Here is a 24,208-nt window from a genome sequence, read left to right as displayed (position 1 = left end):
CAGGAGGCTGCCAGAAACAAACTTCTCATAAGAAACCCTGAAGATGAGATGGCTTTACATCCCTCCTTGACAGAGCAGCTGCCACAACGCTGCCCTGCACACCCAGCGAAGAGGGAACAGGACCTGGTACGGCTCAGCTAAACCAGAACTCGAGAGCACGGGGTCCCGGCAATCAAATACCAACCAGACAGCCCATCCACTGCTCACACCAGCCCCCGGGGACGCTCGCACACAGGCTGACATCTCAGCAGACCTCCTTCTCATGGGCTTCATAACAACTCAAAACGTCCCAAGTGCCTCCACGTGGATGAAAGGACAGGAGTTTGGTGACCAGGACACGTCCCAGCACATCTCCACAGACATCTCTTTGGGCACTGGCAGAGAGGTTGTGGTTCTGTGGCTGCGCAAAGGTCCTACGAGGTCTGCAGTGTTTTAGGGATGGCAGAAGGTTGAACAGCACAAGTGAGAAGATGCAAATGCTGTCAGGTTATTTCTGAGCAAAAATAACTTACAAGCAGCACAGCTATTTACAAGTAAATGGAAAATAACATTAACTTAATTTTTACATTTTTGTTTTTGTTTAACTATATTATGCTCGTGGAAAAAGATGAAAATATGGTTACTGGTCCATTACAAAGTTAGAAAAGCCTTGGGGAACAGTATGGAATACATACAGTCATCTGTAACCTGTTCACACAGATGCATAAAAACCAAGGACAAAACCTGCTGAGATAACAAAAACGCCTTAATTTAATTTCTAATACAGCAGCACAATCCCTGCCTAACGACATTAAGTTCATGTAAGAATTTGAGCTTAAATATCCTGTTTGTGAAGGTGGTTCCCACAGGCTCCCTGTGACACAGGCAAGCAGACAGTGAGGTAGCAAAATAAGAGAAGCTGCAAGTTTCAGCCGGCCAGGAACAACTCACGCCAGACAGAGATGGATCTGTTCGGATGAGAACATCTGCTGCTACTGTCGAGGATACCAGGAATACTTGGAACAAGTCTATCCTATATAAGGTTTGCGGATATATGCTTCAACTTAGGCCAAACTTACTAGCGCAAGCATGGTTTATTCTGGTCAAAGCAACATAATTTACACTAGGCTCATAAACTAAATAAATTTAACCAGGGCAATAGAATTGTATCTACATTACGGCAATTGCCAGAACAAAAAGTGCTAAAAAAAACCCCACAACACACAGGTTCCTGGCTGATGTGTTACAGAAGAGAAAATCAAGAGCTAAGCTGACTTGAATTCAAGTTCTCTGGGATGCACAGCAACACCGCTTTGATCCAAACCACGCTCTGTCCTAGGGAAGTCTCTTCCTGGGGAATCCTCCTTTTCTCAGGCTCAGGAACATACCACAAGGTGTCTGAGATATCCAGGAAGACTTCTGTGTTTTGCAAATGACAGGATTTGCTCCAGGGGCACATGGAGGGATTAGATAAACCTGTACATATACAGCAATTCTGTAGGAATTCACGCAACCAGCCCAGACCTCTCTGCCCTCAGAGCGCCACAAGCAACTTGGCATTAAGCAACTGAGGCAAGACCTTCAAGAATCAACCTACCACAAAAATTAAAAGTCTCACTGGTCCCCCAGACTGAAAATTGTTCATGAAACAGGCATTTTTTTCCTTGTACTTGCAGAAGCTAACCAACGGACAAGAAAAGCAGATGGGACCAGCGACACTGGTAAAACTTTTGCGTGTTTGTGCATCCCCTTCACATCTTTAGACTTCTCCCTGTTGAAGCTGCCACTTCTGAGTTGCACGGATAATCCAGTTGCCAAATAACTAGAGGGAAGCCACATCACTATAATTTACAAGCGTCCTACTCATAACCAGGCAGCCAAACAGCTTCCATGCAAAACTCAAAAACAGGTAACGCTCCTCTCTGTAGCTGCACAAATCCTTCAGCACATGCAGGCTCTGCTCACACCCAGCCACCCCCTCAGAGAGTCCGTGCCTGCTTATTTTCCTACTCACACCCTACACTGAGCATTCACGCAAACCCTACACAGCTCCTGAACTCACCCACCAACTTGCCCAAAGCCACAACACATGATGACACAGCCAGGCACAGAGAACACCACGCCAGCTCACACTTCCACTGCTCCGCCGCCGAGTACAAGTTTCACGTATCCTCTCATTCTTCTTCCAAGTTGTACTCCTGAAATCAGTTAATGCATTTTTCTGAGCTTTATACTGGAATTTTTCAAATAAGAATGACCCAACTCAATTGGCGTTTGGAGACTGTAACAGCCTCTGGTACCAGAGCACACTTTGGAATCACCTGCCCTTAAAATACAAGGACATAAAATTCTTGAGTCTTCTGCAATAACTCTTTATATAGAAACTAAACCAATTATTTTATTTGAAAACCAGCACTCAAAATAAGTGGGACTTGCATAGACTAGGCACAGGCTGGAGATTAATTTTATCTCCAAAAAGAGCCACTGAAACATTCCTTTTGGCTGGAAACGTAATGCTCCAACACTGGCAACCTACCTGACCAATTCTACCCACTGTGAAGACCAGTTGGACTAAGAGAGAGATCCTGGAGTGATAAAAAGAGAGATAAGCGGCAGGTAAAAACTGGGCTTTGCAAAAGTGCGTAATACAAATGTTTTCTTAACGTGCCATACAAGGACCAGGTATGTGTATTTTTGGGTCTTTACATCTTGCAAGCCTGAGGAGAAAAGATGAGTAAGCTTAAAAAAACATAACAACCTTGATCGTATTTATATATTAATCCATGTAACCTACTTTCACACATAGTTAATGAGTTCCTTCATGTGATCTGAACCTGAAAAATTTTGAGTTTAAAAACCCCACAACTCTAACGACTACAAGTTTTGTTGCTAATGTAGGTCTGTCTGGTGCTCTTAGTCCTCAAACACACTTATATTTCCCCAGTATGTTTTTCACACATGAACAAAATGCAGTACTCAAAGATGAAATTCTGTGAAAAGGTACTTCTCCATTGCTTAATTAAAAGAAATTGTAAATTATTCTATGTTTTTCACAGTAAAACCAGCACATTTCCTGCAAACTCATCTTGCTGTTACAATAGAACAGCAGTTTTTCCAAGAATATGAACTTTCTACACCTGGAGCAAGCCTTCTGAACCTTAATTTCAGGTATGTCATAAGGTCATATAAAATACGATGGCCAACAACCTGAAAAGCATTCGGGTGCTTTGAAGAGTTTTGGATCAATGGGTCATTTCAATTTCACGTCTTTGATTCGCCTTACACCACTGTCTTTTAAAACTGCTTCTCAAGACAAGCACCAAAAAAATTATTATTATACATAGGCTCCACGGTGTCTTTTATTGCAAGTTCTTGCTGACCTTCCTTCTCTGTGTATTTTATTTCGCTTTATGCCTCAGCCCTGCTAGCTCAACCCACGCAGAGAGCAGTTTCCTTAAGTCTATTCACCATCAACACCTATTTAAAAGTTAATCACTAACTTCGTATTCTATTTATTTCATTTTTGTACTTGAGAATGACAAAGCTGCACTACGACGGTCACCCAAAGCACCCTATTGCCTAAATGCAGATGATAATACAACACTGAAGCAGGCTGCATTTGTTTGGAAAGTAGTGTACAGACCCCCCCACCCCTACCTAGAGCAAATACGCAGATTTCAGGACAACTTCACAGAAAGCTACAACTGCGAGGAATGTCCAAGCATTACAAACAGTCTGCTACAGACTTACGATAATCCTGTGTTTAAGTGACACTGAAGGGTCTGCTCCTGCTTTACAGACCAAGACAAAGTTAAGGTGCATTACCTGCAAATGACAGGACTCTAAAAATCGAAAGTTCTTCAGAATTAACGACTTGTATGTTTCGTTTACCCGCTCTGACATGCGGACACATACTGTAAAAGTCTTATGGCGGGTATACTCTTTTTGCTTGAAGTCACCGGACTCACCACCACTGAGCGCGATGGAGAAGATCGAGCCGCTGTCAGCGGCAGGACCTTTCATGAAATGGGTTTCCCTGCAAACACAGCCCAGATGAACCTCGGAAACCACGGCTGTGCCAGCACAGCTCATCCTCCCAGCGCTCGCTGTCAAACCGCAGAGTTTTGACAGCACACGCCGCCGACACCCCTGCCCAGAGCAGCTCTCCTGGCGCCGCCGGGCTCTGATACCTCTGGCAATTTCTGAGTTATGCTCTTAGATCCTGCACAGGAACAAGAGATGGGGAGACAAACCGATATCCTTTCTTGTTTTTTAATTTAAAAGCTGATGTATTTCAGAACCCGTAACCGCCACCCGGAGACCCGTCTTGCTAGAGTCACGAAGAAGAGCTGCATGGCCGGGCGAGCCCGGGGACAAACCCCGCAGAGGCACCGCCGGGCGAACATCCCCGCCAGTGTATTGTTTCTGGGCCGCACGTTTACACCGGGCACTCGGCAGCAATTAAGTTGTTCAGGGCTTTTTTTTTTTTTTTTTTCCTTCCTCCAGTGGGTTAAACAGCCTTTCAAACCTGCAGAAAGCAGCGGTTCAACGCAGACGCCGCGGCTGGAGGGGCTGCGGCCCGCACTGCCGGGGGGAACCGGCCGAGCCGCCGCTCTCCCCGGGGCGCTCAGGCAACTCCGCGGCCGGGCGGGCCCCCCCGGCAGGGCCTGCGCTCCGCCCCGCCGGCCCCTCCGACTCTTCCGTCCTTAAAAGAAGCCGAGCCCGCTCCTTATGTAACCGCAACGCGTCCCCCCCGAGAGCGCGGCCTCCCCGGGAGCTGCGGGCCCGGCCCCGGCGGCCTCACCTGATGTAGGGGCTGGCGGCCGCCAGGATGTTCTTCTGCACCGGGATCTCCTCCCCCTCCAGCACCAGGTGCGCGTCGCAGAAGCGGCTCTCCTCGCGGAACGAGCTGAGCGCCCGCAGCAGCCGCGCCGGGTGCTGGGGGTCGGACACGGCGCTGGGCCCCGACATGCTGCCGGGCCGGGCCCCGCCGAGCCGAGCGGAGCCGAGCGGAGCCGCGCCGGGCCGGCCGCCTCAATCACTGCCCTGGCTCACACCATGGCTGCCCGCCCGCCGCTGACATCATCTCCCTGCGCCGCCCCGCCCGCCGGCCGGCCCGCCCTGCGGGGCGGGAGCGGGGGCGGCCCCGGCGGCCCCGGGCACCGCGCCTCCCTGCCTCAGCCGGCCCGGCCCTGTGCGGGGCGCCCGGCGGGGCTGGACCGGGCCTGGACCGGGCCTGGGCTGGGCCGGTGCCCGCTATGGCTGCGGACCCTGAACTCAGAAATCACCTTTTTTTAAATTTCCCCCCCTCTTAGCTTTAAAGGTGACTAAACCCAGCCTTTTAGTTATTTCTTTTTTCCCTTACATGAGCTTGTAACAGGCGTTAGCATGAGAAAAAAACAAGAAAATGAGAAGGAAATACAGCGAGACTCATTTCAGCGGCGCCGCTTTCCGCGGCTGCCAGCTGGAAATAGGCCCTTTTCAGGCAAAAACATTTTCTTCAAGACTCTTCACGAGGTTTTAGGCCATGTATTTAACGTGTTTAATTGCACATTAAGAGATGACTTGATTCCATCTGCTGCTGTTTTCTCTAACAGCACCGAGGATTTAAGTAGTGAAACTATTTGCACCGAGCGAAAGTGTTTCAAAAGCTGCGATGTGCTTCACGGCAGCTCAGTCAGCGCTGCCAGGAGGGACAAACCTGGGACCTCGGCGCAGCCCCGGCTCCCACAGCCAAAACCTGGGTGATTTTGGGGCTGTGAAACCCCCCGAAGGACATCACGCTTTCTGTTCCTTCACTGGGAGAATAACATTCTCGGAGGGCCAGATCTAATAAAGCTGCGGTGGGTGAAGCGCTTTTAATATTGGCGGTTAATTCAGTGATGTCAAAAATACCTGTCTTGGAAATGTGGACAACTTAGAATTTTATAATTCATCCAAATGCGGTTTGGTGGTGTCTCCAAATCATTTTACCACTAAGAAAAAAGAATAAAGGTATCTGGAAATGTCCCCATCGGAACGAGAAACGAATGACTTTAGGGGGGGAGCCCTGTCCTTTCGGAGCTGGTCACAAAGCCGCTGTGTTCTCCAGCTGGAGATCTCAGCCGGGACACCTGCACACGCTGACCCCAGCAGCGGGTCCCTCTCGTGCGGGGTGCGAACAGCCCAGTTTAGGCCGGTGTTTCCAGTTCAACCCTTCTTCAAGTGCCTGGAGAGGAGGACCCTGCTCTGGGTTTGGTGCGCAGCTTTGGACAAGAATGTTAGAAGCAGGGGACGTTTCACGTCCTGGTATAATGGAAGGGCTAAAAACATACTAATGCGCATGAAACACGGGCAAGTTTGCATCGCTTCTTGTAGCATACCCATTAATAAATATTAGGCGGCCACTTCTGGCTTGGGCATAATTATTGAGGATGTCAAGTGCAGAATGAGCAAGATCAGAAGGGATCCAGAGGACACGTCCCCAGCGCTCTTTGAAGGTAATGAACGCAGAGCGCACTCTGCATCTTGCACTGCTGGTGAAAGATGTGTTTTGCTTGTTATTAATACTTTGGTAATTGCATTCCCAAGGGAACAGTGGTTTAAATTCTTGCGAAAGCTGTCATTGAGTGGCCTGGTTACTTAAAAAGAAAAAAACTGTTTTGTTTCTGTGCCTCCTGCATAGATTGTTATGTAGGAAAACACAGTTGTATTTCTGGTTTTTAACTCGTCCTAGTAAACAGTGTTTCTGCTTCCTCCTGCTGCATATGTGGGGCAATGGGACAAGGTGTAACAGATAATACCCACTTCTAGAGAAGAAATTAATTATTATGCTTTGTCATTTGTTCCATTTAACGAAACCCATTGATTAAAAAACAAAACACAACCAAACCAAACCACTCTACCAACTTGAGGGCGGCTTGTAACATCTTGGAAGTAATTACATGTACACATATCCATGGCCTGATTCTCTTGCTCAACTATGTTTTTTTCCTTTAATGGAGCTATCTATCCTTACTAGTTTTACTTGAATCTAGTTTCTTTTTGTATGCCATTGCAATAACTCCACGAGTTTTACTGGGCTAATTTATGACTTGCAAAAGAAGAATCAAACCTTTGTGTCCCTCAAGATTTCATTCCTGGTGAAGTGTCAGGGAAGCAAACCAAATGACAGGCTCACGGCCGCGTGCCACGTTACCACAACAAAAAAACCCACAAGCCTTGTGGCCACTTGGCAAAGTGTACATGCATTCCCCCTTGCTATTGTCAGCCTAGAAATGATAGAGTATTGCATACTCAGGGGAAATGTTTCATCAGATTACTATTGCAACTACTAAAAATATTCCTGAACAAATTTGTGATTAGCCATACGGTTTTATCCGTGTTGTCTCTGCCACAGGAGATTGGCAAATCCACTGGGATTGGCAAATCCAGATATACATCTCTGTTTTTCTCTTCGGGTTCACTGCAAACTTGATGCTAATCAAATGCTGTGTAATACTGGCCAAGCGAATACAGCACACTTTGTTTAAAAAAATCATACCCAAGACAAGTTCTTATAATTTATTTTTGCAGTATTTCTACATGAACATAAATAACACATTTTGTTACTTAGACTGCAGATTGTTTTTGTGATGAATATTCCCCTATCATGTCATCTCTGCCAGTAGGAATTAGCTCCTCAGAAGTCAAGTAACTCCTGTATTCAAACCCATGATCATCCAAAACCAGAACACAATGAGTTGTACAAAAGAAATTCCGGAGACAAACTGTCAGAAGGAGATCTATAATAACTGTTAAACTCTTGATTCATTACCACCTTATAATTCCAGAAATATTTGTGGAGACTTGTTAAATCCAAACCTTTTCAGATTAAAAGAAACAACCCCACAGCTGGTGTCCTTTGCCAACATCAGAAGTCAGTCTTCCATTCCAGTACTCGTTCCATATTACACACAAATATGGAGTTCAATTTATTCTTTAGGAGATAAAGTTCTTTTAAACAGTAGTGGTAATATGCTTTGAAAACATTTATTACCATTTTATGGAAAATATAACCATTTGAATGCCCACAACTGCATATTTTAACGCTAGATCTGACCATGGTGACTTTTTTACATTAAAAATAGCCTATATATTCTTTATACTTACAAACTGCAAAGACTCTAGCAGGGAAAGGGAGGTATAGCTGTTACAGAGCAAACAAGAACTGTGGATGACGCTGGTTCAATTCCTATTCTGTAAACATCTTACGTAATTGTGAACAAGCCACCAAAGCCCCAGTTCTCGCGTGCTGGGGAGACAGTAAATGACAATGATTTCATTCCTGTAAAACACACTGAGCAGCAGAGACACGGTGAGAGTGCGTATATAAAAGTGAGAGGTACCTGAGTAGTGTGGTGATATGTACAGACCAGATGAACACCTGAAATGGATGGATGTATACCTAGTTTTCTCCATCAGTAAATATGCTTCTAACAGTGAAGGCACCTACAATCGGAAAATACAATTCAAAGAAAAAAAGCTCTCATTCAAAGAAATATCAATGCCCCAAATCAGAAAACAGAAATACTCAGGGCATTAGGAAATGCCATTCCTATAACCAAAAAACCAGTCATGGTATCCTTGGCATTTGAATTCTGTGTCGAATTGTGAGTATGAGTGAGAGTTATGTGCTTTTATTAGTAAGCATCTGTTACAGGCAATGATAAACCCATGTCAGAACATGGATGCTCCTAAGCAGAAAATACAGCAACTGCTTAGCTATAGCAACAGCGGCTTGTAGTTTCAGCTGCCGTGTAGTTCAGATGAAATCAAATTAGGTCTTTCACTCTTTCACCTAAACAATTTGTTGCACATTCTGCTAGGAATATTCTGCTCTGTTAACAGAGACTATTAGCAATATTAATAAATCCTACACATCTGTTTATCTTTTACACAATGTACTCATCTAATTACATGAAATGGCATGTCAGATATCCTCCTCAAAGAAAACTGATTTAAATACAAAGTGGTTAAGATTGAATAGCACTAAAGTATAATTGAATGCTACATAAAGTCATATATTCTATTGAAAAGTCACTTGTTTTTGTCAACATAAAAGGGAAAAATACACCATGAAATTATTAGCAAAGCAGGTTTTTTTTTGGTTCTAAATTCGAAAGGCGTAGCACCTCAATGTAATACTTTGGTTACAGTGGAATTTAAGAAATCAGCACCAAGGGAATGCATTGCCATGAATTATTAGTATCATAGCAGGTAGTTTAACGTGAGGTTTTCTGGCCGGAGACAACTTCTATAGTGAGCTGCATTCTTCCAACAGCCCATGAAAGTTCCGTGAGCTGCAGATACCTGTGACTCATGCCATAAATCACCCTATAAATACAACACCTTATTTGCTCAGAAAGCTATATTCTACTCAAATAAAACATTCCTTGTTACCTTTGTCTCCTATTCCCTGCCCCACGAGTTATATACATCATTAGCACTTAATACTGATCATTCTTCTGTTGGAATAGTTATATACCAGTTACACATATAATTATTTGTAATAAAAGTTATTGATATCTCTTATAAGAGATTACATGTAGTTATTGAAAAGATTATATTTAGTCATTTCTTGTCACAAGGTTGTTCCTGAATGATATTAACCCACATTCAGTAGAAGGTTGTCTCAGTCTGTGCAACGGGATAAATAGCATTTTACTCCGTCCCAGTCTTCAAGTCTTTCTCTGGTATAAAGATTCCGTGCAAGTCCAGGTGCATGTCTACATCTACTCTGGCTCGGCCCAATTCTTTGAATGTTTTAGCATCCAAGATGAGTAGGAAGGGTGCTTGCTTTGGATCAGACATCACAACACAGGTCAGAACAATGCCTGTGACACACAAATGAAGAATGAGAAGCACATACTAGTTACACCAAGCTGAAAAGACAACACTAACGGGAAACAATTCTTGTTTCCTAAGAATTTTAGGGCACAAACTGAAAGTGCTTACTAGATCAAGAAGTCTGACTGAGAGTGCTAAAGAACTAACAAATGCTTCTCTTCTGTGCTTTTTTCTGGTCTGCTTGCAGTTCATAGGGAAGGAGAAAAGCAAACCAACACTGAATGGTGTGCTGGGCAGTCTTGGAGCTCGTCCTTTCAGCTACTTGCCTTTACCTTTGCACGGAGCCACCTGAGAGCAGAACTGGATCGAGATGACAGGGATACTTGCAGTGCTGCCTCAAGTTCTCATCTGTAACAACACTGAGTTCCTACAGCTTCAGCTGCTCCAACTATTGATAAATCCAGCTCTCAGCGGCTTGGAAAGTCCTAAGTGTGGGGTTTATTGTTTATGACTACCTGGGGACATAACACAAGCTGATTTTTGTTTATTGTTGCTTTGGGCTTTTTGTCTGCAGGAGTAAAATGGCTGGTGCTAATTTTAATCTCACAGTGGAAGCATCAACCTAACTTTCTTGTCATGACTAAGAACAATGAAACTTGTAAGATTTAATGCAAAACGCGTGTAACTTTCAGAATGTTGCCATTATTTTACCATCATCCTCTTCTTTTGCATCAGGGCTGGGAACGAACACAGGCTCAGATGGCCAGCAGTGGTCTTCTCCCCAGTGGAGCATTTCCTTTGTCTGGGTATTAAATTTTACAATCTAAATTGTTGTGACCAGAAAAGAGAAATGTCAGTGACCCACACAGTGGTTTATTCCGAAGGTACAACATGAACAGGCTGCTGGCACAGGGAGCAATGCTATGAGTCAAGGAGCAACAAGGCATGTGTCATCACAAGAAGGCTACACTTGGAAACTGTTAAACATTTCATGGCTGCATAATCACACAATGTTATTTTAATTTAATTTCATTAGATTACAAATGTGTCTTTCATTTATGGGCTTTTTGTATTTTACAAATACTTAGAGATCAGGAAAGAACCCCCACTGTAAATAAAGCACTCACGATATAGAGGAAGAGACCAAGGCCCACAACATTTAAGTGACTTGCACCAAATTGCTGCAATTCTGTAGTAAAGCAGGAAACAGGATTTAAACCTTCTGTTTTCTAATCCCGTGAATTATTTTTCTTTTATTGTGACCTCAATATTTCTCAAGGCCTTCTATTGTTAAGTAGGGTATATATGCCAGAACAAAGGCGGTGATATGTACGGTGATATGTAAAGATTAAACCAATGGGGCAAGAATTCCATGCAGATACTGGTATTAACTGAAGGAACAGGGTCCAGATTTTCATTCATTAATGGGTCAAGTGCCTGACCCAACCAGTTGCTAGTGGGGATGTGTGGCATTTTCAGTTCATTTCTCTTAAGGCCTTTTCTCTACACATACAGATGCACTTATATTTTTGTCACTTTTTTTTTTAATTAAAAAATATGTTTACACAAAAATAAAAGTGTTCAGATTACTGGAACAAGAATTCAGAAGAATCTTCCTTTCTAAGCAAGATGACAGCAATTTCACTGACAGACTTTACCTGAGGATTATATGTGGTTGTCGTTGCGCCTGCATTCATTTAAGAGCAACTGATGTGAAAAAAAAAATCTTCTAACAGCATTTTTTATTATGTTTAAGTCAAGCAGGGATTATCTACACTGGAAATCACAAACTTGCTGATTCGTTTGAGCTACTGTTGGATGTGCTGCAATAAATTTTCTTGCATCATGCAGAAATCCAGTTTTATTTTGTAATCAGTTGTGGCAATTACATAAAAGAACCAAGAGTGAACTCAGTTTGCGCTGCCTTATAGACAAGAACAAGAATTATCAAGAGTGAGTTTCTCTGTACAATACTCTTACCTTTAATTATTAATGCTTTTCATCTTAATCTGTTTGTACTCTAGGCCATGTCCTGAAAAGTTGGTATCATATATACACAAACGAAGCATTTGCCACCCTCTAATACACAACTAGCTAGCAAAAGATAAAGCTTTCTGAAAAATTAGATATTGGTTTAATATTTTAATGTATTAGATACTGTTGCAATAACTTATTTTTTTACTTAGGTTTCCTAAGGGGAAAAAATATTACAGATGTATGTCTATCTAGAACTTCTTTTTCCCACTCTTTCCTTTGTAGCTCTTGGCACATTAAGAATTATTATTATAAGAATTTAGGCATTTCATTTTTCTTTGTGAATGACCCACCCATGGGAAAAGTTTTGACAGAAGCACGTAGACTATCGAATACTCAAGAATCAAATCTCAAGTCACCTCTGTAAGAAAGCATTTGTTCTGCTGCTTATGGAACTACGTGATTTTAAAAGCTGACAATAATGTTTCAGATTTCCCACTTGTAAAATGAAGATATATTGTTTCCATAGTTTGGCCCAGTGAGGCTGTTTTAATCATACCAGGAAGCAAACAATATATGTCCAACTTTTCTCTCCCCGCTTTGAAGTGCTGATGTTTATGAACATATTACCTAAGTGCAGTGTCTTCATTTAGAAGCTTTAACTTGATGTTGAAAAAAAAAAGAGATCAGTGTCCGTCCTCAGAACCACACACTTTGAATTTGCATGTGTGGATGCAGATTAGGCTGTATTTTGGGCCAAACTAGAAAAACATGGTCTGTCTACTTATAACTGCTTAGATTTGATTTATGTTCTATAAATACAGTTCCTGACTCTGTAAATGTTGATCGTACCTTTGTAGGAACTGGACTCCACTGGACTCCCGTTGCAAAAACGTACTTGTATTTTTTGCCATTATAGTCGTAGTTGATGCGAGGCAGTTCTATCCCTGGGAAAATAAAGTTCAAGACTTAGAAACAAGAGGAGAAAAACAGCTAGAATGTGCATTTACATTTGCCAGTCTTCAAGAAGTTTTGCTCTGTAATAAACCTTGACAGTATAACAGGTATTGCATAGATTTTGTATGTCAGAATTTCTAAAAAGCTGAAGATGGACATTAACATAATTAAGTGAGCATTCTTAGTCCAAAAATGACAATTTTTCATTCTTAGGTATTCATTATACTGGAACTTATGAGGGTTTGGGGGTTTGTTGTTGTTGTTCTTGTTTTTTCATAAATACATGAGATGTGAACATCCGAGAAATAATTGGAAGCTACCATTCTAATAAATTACTTTCACTTTAGGTAAATGTATACTCTTTATATATTCCTGCTATTACACCCCCCAACATTTTTTAAAATCCACTTTTAAAGGCAATCTTTATAAAATACAGCAATAACTGAAGTTCTATTTATAACAGACCTATTTAACTAAAATTACTCTTGTAACAGGTAGATTTGCAAGCCATATTAATAGTTGCAAGATCAGACTTGGGATCCTGTATTAATATAAAACTGATGTAACTGGAGACATTGAAAGGATTTCACTCTTGATAAATAAATGAGAGGTTCACGGTCATATATTACTGGATAGACCCAGACAAGGGAAGTAAAGAAGACAAATATTTTGTCAATATCTAAAGTAACATATTAATAAAAAGTTTTGTTTCGCTTCATAAAGATCTTACATGTATGAACAGCTATTAGGCATTATTAGAATGCCCCTATGTGTGTGTAAGAGAAGATATCTGAGATGTGCATGATGGACACGTCTCACCTTCACATAGTATTTCAGGTTGGCAATAGATGCTGCCGTCTTTCTCTTTCACAGCAGTTGCGGTAGATGGAAGTCTGACTAAATTAGAACCTACTTCGACATCCTGAAAGAGAAATATGCTGAAAAAGTAACATGGCTCTAAGAATATGCTTCTAATTTAGATCTCTCATCAGGTTTGATATTAATATAAACGATTTGGGGATTAAACAATTCAGCTTCAAAAAGTTCCTTCTTATAGCGTTTATCTTGTGACATTAGATTCTGACCTTTTCATGAGAAATCTCGTTATACTCAGAGGATTTTAATATATCATAATCATTTGAATCATGCTGAGCCTTTAGAAAGGTTTGGATAGACCTGGCTATGTTCCAAAAGCACAATAAATGGATTACATAGCTTGTGAATGTAATTAATGGAGATGGGTTTCAGGGAATTAGGCAAGAAATTCTCACTAAAAGTCACAAAGGTTAGGGGTTTTTTGCACATGCTGTAAATCAAGTGCAAAAATAGATGTAATGCACTATTGTTTTTAATACGCTATTAGTGAATTCTTAAGATTACAGGGTAGTTTGGACAGCTGGTGTGATCCAACACGTCCTTTGTCATTGCTGCATAACTGCTTTTGAGATGCGAACAAAGCAGCAAGGTTCTAGGATGTAGAAAGAAAAAGTATTATCCATTCTAAACGTATCAGGCAGAAACTTGCCCAAGTTGCTGGGCAGTATAAAATCCCTGCAAAAAATGATGCAAAATGACTTTTTAAATTAAACTGAAAGATAAAATCTTTCATCTTCATGGTAAATCTCCCACTTAAATGAAATCTTCTGATTTTAATAAAACCATTGCAACAGTTGAGAGTGTGCACATATTATATATAGGCTTCCAGTAAAGTGGAAGAGAAAGATTGCGCAAAACCTCATGCATGCCCTTCCAGTCAACAGCCAAGTTGATATATCTGCTTGTATTTGAAAGCATTTTCCAAACAATCCCACTGGCAAGGAAACTACGTGTGCTCGGTATCCCTGTTCTCCATACTGATGGTATCAGCACCTAGATCATGTAACTGTGTCCAGCTGCTCAGTGCCATTTCTCACAATACATACATGAAACAAAACTCCTGCATGCTTGCTGTATATGTTATTATTAAAGAATCAGAAATTTGCACATCAGGGCTGGCAACTAATAAGTCCCCCATCATTCAGAATTATGTATTTTAAATTACTGATCAAAGAACAGATTAAAAAGCCATTTTCTTTCTACCTTGTCATACTGCAGAGGAACAACAAATCGTTTGCAGGTTGGTCTGGATGTAAGCTTGTTTTTCTCTTCAAAGTCTTTAACCAGGTTTTTTAAATAGAACATATCATATAAGCTATTGTCTTTATAGGCAATAATATCAAAAACAATGTGGCCATCCTCTTCATAAGCATTTATATGGTGAAAAAGCACCAAAGCATCAGCATAAAACTTGGTGGATACTTCCTTTTTAGTCTTCTTGTCTACGAAGTGAAACCAAGTCTGAAAGATAGAAAACATTATTTAAAACCATTAATGATCAGCAAATGGTTTATTTAGGAACTTGTTTTCTGATGGTAGCCATCAACATTCTAATGTATTGTCTGTTTCTACTGAAGCATATTAAGAACTCAGGATTTGCTCCTAGGAGACAAGAGGTTCCAACCTGAAGACCAAAAAACGCAGGAGCAAAATGAGTGTGAAAGTGTTTTAAACTCATCTCACTGTTGCAAATTACTATTTGGGCTAGGCTGAGGATTGAAGTTTTCTGGTAAAACCTTGAAAATCACCTGCTTTATTTTGAAGTTAAATAAATGTTCTTTAGTGCAGAGGCTCTGCAGTGCTCTGTGCTGGTCCCTCTGCCCCCGCATGCCCCACTTACTGATGGCCAGAGCGTGTGGAAGGTCGGTCCTCAGAAAATGGGTTTTATCCTCAGTTACCACAATGAAAGGCTCTCCTTGTGTTGGATGGAGGCTTTTCCACCAGTGTGGCTCTCCTGTCTGATGCAATGGATCTAGAGCAGATCTCATCCACAATATACACTATTTTGTTTGGACCAGGAGCAACTGTATGTGTCTGAGATACTAGTGCCGTTTCGAATTTCTCTGCTAGCCTGCAATATTTCTAATAATGCCAAACTATCCTCTTTCTCAAGCACTTCAGCATCAGGTATTTATTTGTGAAATTTCTGGAGGTGGGAGATAGAGTATTAAAAAAAATACAACTTCTAAAAAAAGCCGTGCAACGTGAAAGTCAAGGGTAGAAAAAAATGAGAGACTTCTGAAATGAATGAACCAGATGAAAACCAGAACAGTGTGGAAGAGGTCAGTGGCCTGGCTGACTCCATTGCTCAGCATTAGGAAAAATACCTTATCATCCTTGTGAAAGGAAAGGCAGGAAGCCCAGTTCACACCGCGGAAATAAGCAGTTGCCAGTTTGACAATATCCAGTTTGAATGGCTGCTCTACGAAGACAATGTAATTTTCTGTCATTCCGAAGCTATGGTAGTAGCTTGGGTGGAGCAAAGAGCGAGAAGGGATGGAGCATACCACTTCCAGATGTTTAAAACAAGATTTCTTCTTTTCTTTTTCTGAGCATAAATGATAAAAAATAAAATTATATTTATAATGAATTCCAATCCAATCTTGTGCTTGGATTTCTCTCATTATGAAGTAGGAAAGAACAGGTTCCTCTCAGGTTTATTTGCACTGTTAAGAAACTGGTTTCTTTCCTCCTGCAGAATTAACATAGAAGTTTGCATCTGAGTGAAGCAACACGGTAATACCACAATGGCAGATCCATTTAGACAGAGCCCTCTTGACTTTGCTCTGTGAACAAAGGATCGTACTTCACCAAGGCCTAGTGTGGACAGGTTAGAGAGCAATTAACTCTGTATTAGGTATTATTTGGTATTATGCTTCCCTATGAATACCGTATCAGCATTTTAAGAGCATTTTCACTTTTGAAGAAAATTAAAATTTACAACTTCAAATTATATATACTGACTTATGGACAAAATTGTTTCTGTTCATCCTCCCTCTACATATCACAATACAGGGAACGGAAATTCTTCTAAAAGACTTAGTTCACTCTAGTAATATTCAAAGCAGAATTCTTCTAAAAGCAAGGTTCTTCATACTGAAATACCCTGTTTACACAGTATTTGAGATGAACCTTTGTAATAGCACATGCCTAGACAGGCTAAGCAGTTAAGTTCACAATGAGTTAAAACTAAGAAAATGAATGACACTGTTTTGTAGAAGAGCTGTATCACCACCCCTTAACCTCAGCAGGAAAGAAATTGCTAGCAAGTTTCTAGGAAATACTGATAAAAGACATATCTTACCCGGCACAGAGGGAGGAATCTTAAATATAACGTATTTTGTCCTCCCTTTCTCAACTATTGAAGTACCCATGTTGAGAATATTTCCAGCACTGTCATAGTGCGGGTGAGAAGTTGCCAAATTTACGGCCAAGTATTTGCTGTAGTCAACCTGGTAAATGATGCGATAGGAGATTTTACAGATATGTAAGAGAATTAAAATTGATCTCAGCTAACATCACATATCCACCAGCTTTTTAGGACTGGCAGCCTTTTATTGGTATCCCATTTTCAAAAGGCCTTGAAATTTGTTTAAATTAAGCCAAATGACTTATGTAGGCACTCAAATGATTTCCTATTTCAAGTCTAAAACAAGTTACAGAATCTGAATTACATTCACCTCTCTCTTGCAGCAGTGTAACACAACAGGAGGATCAGCTAAGGAAGTTATTCTGCAAATGCCCATTTCGTCCTGAAAGCAGTTTATTTAATAGGGCTATGAGTCTAGCAATCTTCTGGAGCAAAAGGTTTCTATTTGATTTACAGCTTGGAAATTCTACTCAAACTGTACTGCATGCCAGAAAAAACTCACTGTATATTTCAAAATGTCAAGATTTCATTTTAATAATTAAGTAATATCTTGCATAAGGTAGTCATATAACTGACCTACTGAATTAATTATGTAAATCTCTTGATAACTACGGATGCATAATAATGGAAATCATCCAAAATAATCACGTCATAAGCACGATACGTGATATTATTGTTGCAACCTTGCTAGATTACGTACAAGTGAAATTGCTTAAAGCCCAGCTTTTCCCAAACTGCCTGGGATTTAATTTTGAACTCAGGAGTTCTGAAAAGGTTTATTCACTATTCACTTTAGCATCATGTCAAAAGTAAGGCAATAGAAGAAGAAAAGTATCTTTCCAGTTTTGTGTCCTGCATGTGTTAACGGATCCCTCTGAGTCAGCCTGAAACTGTATTCATCAGCAGAAAAGGAACCAGGATGACAGACAGTCGTTTATACCTTTTCTAGCGTCTCCAGCGTCTGCGGATTAATTTTCCTGATGAAGTTAGTCTCACTGGTAACATAAAAATCATCCCCAGTTTTCATAATGTTGATCAGGCAGTTGTCTGTGAACTCAGGAATGGTGTGAGACAAATAGGTGAACGCCCTGTACAGAGGGAAATGCGTGTGGGTTCATTAGAGCGGCAGGAGCTGTGCTGCGTTCACCCCTGCACCGGCAGCACGGACTGTGCACAGCAGCAGAGTCACGGAACCAGGTCCGTCTCTCTGCCGCTGGGCCCTTTTCTGGCTGCTTCTACCTCGGTGGAAAGGGTGGAAAAGCAGAGGAGACGGACTCCTTCAATGCCCCTGGCCTGGGCAAGGGTTAAGGACATGCACACAACTGGTTTTCCAGACACAAACGGGCATCCAGGGCCAGTCCTGCTGTCAGCTGGAACACTTGCATGGGTTTATCAGGATGGGCTCATGACCCGCTCTCCTGTGCACAACTGGTGACGATCTGGCCTCACAGTTTTTACCTAAAAGCTGGCAGGTTTTTCACGGTTTGCTTTGATAAAATAGGTGGATTCGTGTACTCCTCGATGGAATATTTTTGTTCCCGGTGTTATCTCGTATCACAATTATGATTTCAAAGAAGATCCAACTTCACATGTGAGCCTGAAAGTTTGTGGGTTGTGTTTTTATTGTTGTGGGGGGATTTTTTTTCTTTTTTTTTTTTTTCAAAATTACAACGAAATCTACTTGCAATAGTGAATAAAACAGCCAATATTGCTGATAAAATGAATTTAAAATATTTGCCTTAGAATAACCTGTAGTGCGTAGGGTGCTGGATATATCTCTTGGCTTTGTCAGCATTTGGAAACTGTAAATTTACAGAACAAATTTCCTATTTGCAAATATCTGTCAAGGGTAAACAGAAAACATCTGTGCTGGAGAGAGAAGTAGATAGAAGGACCTTATTGGAAAAAGCATTGCTTACTTGGAAAAGATGTTTTTGCAGGGATCTGGATAAGCCATAGTCCCAAACTCAGACACCACGATTCGATTTGCTTCTATATTGCAGTTGTATGTGTCGCTTCGGAGATACTTACTTCTGTAGTAAACTTCACCTGGCAAAGGCCAAACAGGTTGCAATCACATTTTGTACTGCGTGCTTTAGAAAATTAGCGTAGGTAAAGTCAGAGAAAGAGTTTCCCAAGCAGCTGTCCTTTAGCTAAGAAAAACTTGCAATGAAACCAAGCCCCAGCCCCCTGTTTTGGAAGGCTTTTGCAGCTCTCTGAGGAGCCCAGGACCATTCTTGTGGCTGCTGAGATTAGTAACGATTTGTCCAGCTTCCTTGACTCCCAACACATTTGGACAATACTGGGGGCCTGGGGAGAGGATGGAGGCATTTGGATAAACTATTCAGGTAAACCAAAGCAATCTGTGTAGAAATGGTTAATTATACGTCAATCTGTGGGTGGTAGTAAATCTCACGTATTGGCAAAATTCAGTTATGAGAGAGTAACAAATTGCTTGAAAGAATCAACCTCTATCCTAAACAATTTAATGGACCGCTATGCCTGGTCTAACTGAGCTCTGTTTGTTTTAGGTAAGTAAAATACACTGATAATTTAAAAAACACTGTTCATTTCTTTATAGGTTATTTTGTTCAGGATGTAGAGCTGGACAGGCAAGGGGATCCTGCAGTTGCATTAAATGCCACCAGTTACAGAAATGGAAACTAAAAAGTGAACACTAGCAGTGGAGGATGGCAGGGGTAAAACCCAGTTCTTTTACAGACACACACTTTTTGCAGCAAGAATCTAGGTGTACATAAGTGAGGGCTGAATGGGAAGTCACACAGTTGCCCAATTTCTCCCCTGACAGCTGTTCTAGCTGCAACCAAATCCCAAAAGAGGAATGTTAGTCTTCCCTGAAACAAGATTGTTCATCCACAACAGGAAAACCTCCTGGTACTACAGCACTTTTGGTTGATCCAGTTTGAAACAATGGAGGTTTTCTTGCTCTGGGTGGACAGCGAAGGCTGTGCTGCAGTGACCTGCTCAGAGCTGTTGCAGGCCGTCCTGCAGCCCAGAGAAAATGGAACTTGGGCACTCCAGAGGAAAGGACAACAGGATCTGTCTCTGCTAACAGCCCTGCAGTGCTACTCCTGCTGCTGTGGAGGGTGAGGGGTCAGTGGATGTTTGGTGAGACTTTCCCCAAAGCAGTTACCACGTCACCACACATGCTGCTCTGCAGAAGAAACCTGCAACATTCGAACGCTAATCAAACTCAAAACAGAATTAGCAACACAAGGCACCAAGATTTGGGTTGCTGAGCTTTTTTTCATCTGATGTGCAACAACTTACCATTTTTAAATGTAAAGCTATGCAGCAGCGCCAAGCCATCAAACCAGTGGTTGTACTTAGTGTCCCCTATCGTGTGCATCCCTGGGCCATTTCGGAGAAGTGTCCCTTGCAACCAAGCGGGGAACTGACCTACAAACAGAAAAGAGATATCAGTATCCATTCATTTAGGTGAGGGGCACAGTACAGCACAAATTTCCTTTGGGCATAGGCTTCATATAGGCAGACAGACTATGGCTGTAAGTCAAGATTTGTAACAGCATATAATTCTGTTGGAGTTTTGGCTAATGTCAATATGACCTGCTCAAAAATGGAGCACTAGTGATATTTTGCATTAATATTGCTATATGACTGTATTACTATAAAATTACGATTGCTGTATTACTATAAAATGATGAGATTGCTGGAATGTAATTTGCTAAATATCAGGGATGAAATAAAGTTGGACCTTTCTTTCCTGCACTTAGATTTTAAAGTGATACATTTACATCCTTTTACTCATTCCAGGAAAAGCTAGAGCTTATCAGAAATAAACATATTTTATAGGTTATATGACTTTCAGTGGCCTTCAGTACATCAATTTAAATTTCAGGCTAAATGAATTCCAGTAAAAAATTCATTAATTAAAGTACACAACATAATGTAGTGTCATTTTGGGAGTGCTTTTGTGCCACTAGCCAGAATGTTGGTGTTTTGAACACAAATTAAGGGTAGGAGTATTATACAGAAAATATATAATTACTGTTGAGGTTTGAATATGAAATATTCCTCATTAAATCCCTGAAAGAAACACATCATCTACCATTTGACACACAGAAAAACAACAATTAAAGAATGTCATTAGGGTTAAAGAGCTGAACAAAAGCTTATCAGATATTAAATTAAAAGCTTCACTTGCTTCTCCGTGTGTATGTATCCTGAGGGAATATTTAAGATCACATACCACTTTTCCACACAATTTCTGCACTGAACACTGTCTCTGAAAAAAAAAGCTATTCAGAACTTTTAATTCTCCTTATCATTTAGTTTGTGCCCTCACATTGAATATGTTGACACATTTTCTTATCAATACTTCCTTTACAACAGATGGAAATGTTCTCCCATGGAAATATCAAATTTTGTCAAAGCTGATGCCATGCAGAGAGGTAACAATTGTTTTGCCGTAAGATCTTCTGAGATCCTAAAGGGACTTTGGTCACTTTCTATGAGAATATTTCCTGAGTTTTGACCTTCTTAGGTAAGAGAGACCAGGATGTTTGCCATTTCTTCAAACAAATAACATTAAGGAAACACGGACAAACCATTCAAATGCGAATGAAAGATATGGAGTAAATGTCAGTTTTACCAAAAAAATACATTCTCAGTCAGGCCAACCAACTAATTTTGGATGCCACAATACTTACACAACTTCATTAGGGTTACAGTTCTGGAAGACGTGAGGAAGACAAAAATTACTGACACAATGGATGGACTTGCATTATTATTAGTATTATTAGTAGTAGTATTACTACTACAGCCTTGGAAACCAAACCTTACTTGCCTTTCTAATACAAGGAGTACCAATGCAATCATTATAGTACTTTTTTGGGTAAGATGAACAAGGTTTAACCTTTATTACAGATAATTGCACAAAACTTTAACTAAAAACAGTTGATGAGAAGACAGTGAAGAAATCACAAGTTAGCAGAAGAAAAGAATCCTTCGGAGAGAACAGGATTACGATCTTAAGAAAGTATATATTTAAAATAGATGCATAATTTTTGTTTGGCTGCATACTGAACATTAACTGTTGAGCAAGCTTAGTCTGTTTATATGCCTAAAATACAGGCATTTCTCTTATGACACTTCCCTTTCTACAGTTTTCTGCTATTTGGCAATAGAAGATTGTAGGCTCTGCTATTTCTCCAGCACAATGGGCAACTGTGACACACAGCATGGTAAGTGTAGTCTTTTGTACTGCTACCTATTGTTTTATTTAGAGATTATTCCTCTATACCAGATTAATGATGCTCAAAAGTTACAGCAGAGGCCACTAAAATAATTTCACTGGAAGAGATAAACAGGCAAAAAAAGTTATCTTCTTTTTAAGGCACTGTGGACTTGATGCAGCTTCTGAAACTTCTGGTGTAAATCAGTGTAATTTCTCATTCCAGTATGAAAACCATGGAGCAAGGGGTCATCTAGTGAGGTTTTCAGATTAAAATTCATCTTAGTGGGAATTAAGAGCTTCTGTAAATAACAATCAGCATCCTAAAGTGCTTACATAGCTTTAAAAACCCGGACCTTGTGTCTTTTTTTGCCTCGGACTTTTACCTGAAGTGGAAATATTAATAATGATACTTTTCTGTACCATGTGAAGACACAATAGTGATACATAAAATTTCCAAATACTTGGAAGTTTATTAACTATCATAGCAACAGATTTTCATAAAATGACATGGCTGTACGGTGTTTAGGAGAGCATGGGTTAAATTGCAGCTGATGTTAGAAGTATGAGGTTGTAGTGCCAGTGTACACATGGAGTAACAAGGAGCCAAAATACTGGCAGAGCTCCGGACTAGGAAAATATTTAAAGACGTCAAAGTCTCTTTAGTTTTCGTAGTCGGTAAATACTGAGTCATTATTACCAATGAAGGAATATGATAAATGGTTTGTCTGCAAACAACTTCTGCTGCTGTAGCAAACCAACTCTTCTGTAAAGTAAAAAAGCAGTAAAAACCATAGATGGATCAAGCGTTCAACCCTAGAAAGAAACTTCAAACTCTCTGTCAGAAGGATACTCCACAGTTTTTACTGGGTTGACTTCTGAACCCTCTTTTTCAGTATACGCAGTGGCAGCCATTACTGCCGTGTTTCTATTTGCAACACCAGCGCAGATGAGTCCCTGTCCAGGAGGCAGGGAAGGGTGTGAGCAGACAGGGGAGGGCACGGAAGGGTTACAGAGAGGAAAAGCCGAAACCCTGAGCAGAGCCATGGGGGAGGAAGTGTCACAAGATAAAATCCGGACACTTTGTCCCTCACCACCAGCTTCAGTGAACGCTGTTCAAACTGACTTCTGCAAAAGTACACAGAAATGCTCATAAAGTGAGAAAAATCCCACAGGCGGGATGCAAATGTTATCTGAGCTCAGTCCTTTAAACAAAATCCACTTACGTTTCTCGCTCTCTCAGTTTCCCTTTTCAATGCTGTTCTGGGTGAACAAGCTTTTCGATGTTTACATATTTGAAAACAACAAAGTAACTGCCCATATTAGAACAGATTTTCTTTCGCTTACCTTGCACCTCAGCTTTTATGGGCTCTGGATGTTCTTCTTTATTTCTACCAAATATGATATCCATGTCTCATGTGATAACAAGCAGTTTCCACGTTCTCTCCCCAGCTGCTCCGGCAGCTGCGGTGGTTCCCTCGTGTCTGGGCTCAGAACAGCTCTTTCCTGTTACATATAAAGATAAGGTCAAAGTGCAATGCGAGCCAGTGGCTGGTGGCTTTTAGATATCCAATTTATAATAGCCGATCTTTAATCTCCAGCACATACACTACAATTCTTGCATACTCTCATGAAAATTAACTCTTTTGCTGATGTAAAGGAGAAGAAAGAAAAACATAACTCACCTTTTTGGGCCTAAAGAACCTCTCTGAAGCAGCCAGGCACACCCAGGCATCAGGTAGAATGAAACTGAAACATCACCTTCAGCATTTGAGATAAAATTTTAAACACTGTAGGGGTGCTTGCCCCATTTGGCAGGAAGGGAAAGAAAAAGATAAGAAAACTCTACCCACTGTTCCAAATTTGGCTCTTTGGGAGTGACAAACATTCCAGAGCAGGGTGACATCCTTTTCTTTCTATTCTGTGAAATTTAAACTGGGCTATTCTATTAATTAACAAAATATCATCACTGAACAGTCATGTGCTGCATTTCTTCATATACAGCTTGTTCCAGAATGAACTGAGTGGTA

At 41.0% G+C, this 24,208-nt stretch overlaps 2 protein-coding genes across 3 annotated transcripts in view; both read right to left on the bottom strand.

Annotated features, from left to right (window-relative positions):
* The window catches only part of GAN (gigaxonin), a 42,756-nt gene extending 37,802 nt beyond the window's left edge, over window positions 1-4,954 (bottom strand). For both annotated transcript variants that reach the window (XM_065640970.1, XM_065640969.1), the window contains exon 1: window positions 4,784-4,954. In XM_065640970.1, the coding sequence (XP_065497042.1) occupies window positions 4,784-4,950 (167 nt within the window). In that variant the 5' untranslated portion in view covers window positions 4,951-4,954. The remainder of the gene's footprint in view (window positions 1-4,783) is intronic.
* Window positions 4,955-7,519: 2,565 nt separating this feature from the next.
* Window positions 7,520-23,689, bottom strand: BCO1 (beta-carotene oxygenase 1). Its single transcript, XM_065641237.1, has 11 exons — window positions 23,526-23,689; window positions 20,255-20,383; window positions 18,883-19,012; window positions 17,904-18,051; window positions 16,898-17,045; window positions 15,921-16,141; window positions 14,797-15,054; window positions 13,537-13,639; window positions 12,613-12,707; window positions 10,498-10,609; window positions 7,520-9,833 (listed from the first exon to the last, which is right to left on the bottom strand). The coding sequence occupies exons 1-11, from the start codon at window positions 23,587-23,589 to the stop codon at window positions 9,661-9,663; spliced, it is 1,581 nt and encodes a 526-aa protein (XP_065497309.1). The 5' UTR covers window positions 23,590-23,689; the 3' UTR covers window positions 7,520-9,660.
* Window positions 23,690-24,208: the final 519 nt, after the last annotated feature.

This window comes from Caloenas nicobarica, chromosome 9 (assembly GCF_036013445.1).
Source record: "Caloenas nicobarica isolate bCalNic1 chromosome 9, bCalNic1.hap1, whole genome shotgun sequence".
NCBI classification, from domain to species: Eukaryota; Metazoa; Chordata; class Aves; order Columbiformes; family Columbidae; genus Caloenas; species Caloenas nicobarica.
This window is presented reverse-complemented; position numbering and strand designations above follow the sequence as displayed.

Bases quoted from the DNA above. Each gene is read 5' to 3' on its own strand.
- BCO1 (XM_065641237.1), bottom strand. From the start codon at position 23,589: ATGGATATCATATTTGGTAGAAATAAAGAAGAACATCCAGAGCCCATA. The intron at 16,142-16,897 runs GTAAGATATGTC...ATTTATGCTCAG, and splicing joins GATTCCTCCCTCTGTGCCGG to AAAAAGAAAAGAAGAAATCT. The intron at 9,834-10,497 runs GTAAAATAATGG...TGTGTGTCACAG, and splicing joins TGCAAAAGAAGAGGATGATG to GCATTGTTCTGACCTGTGTT.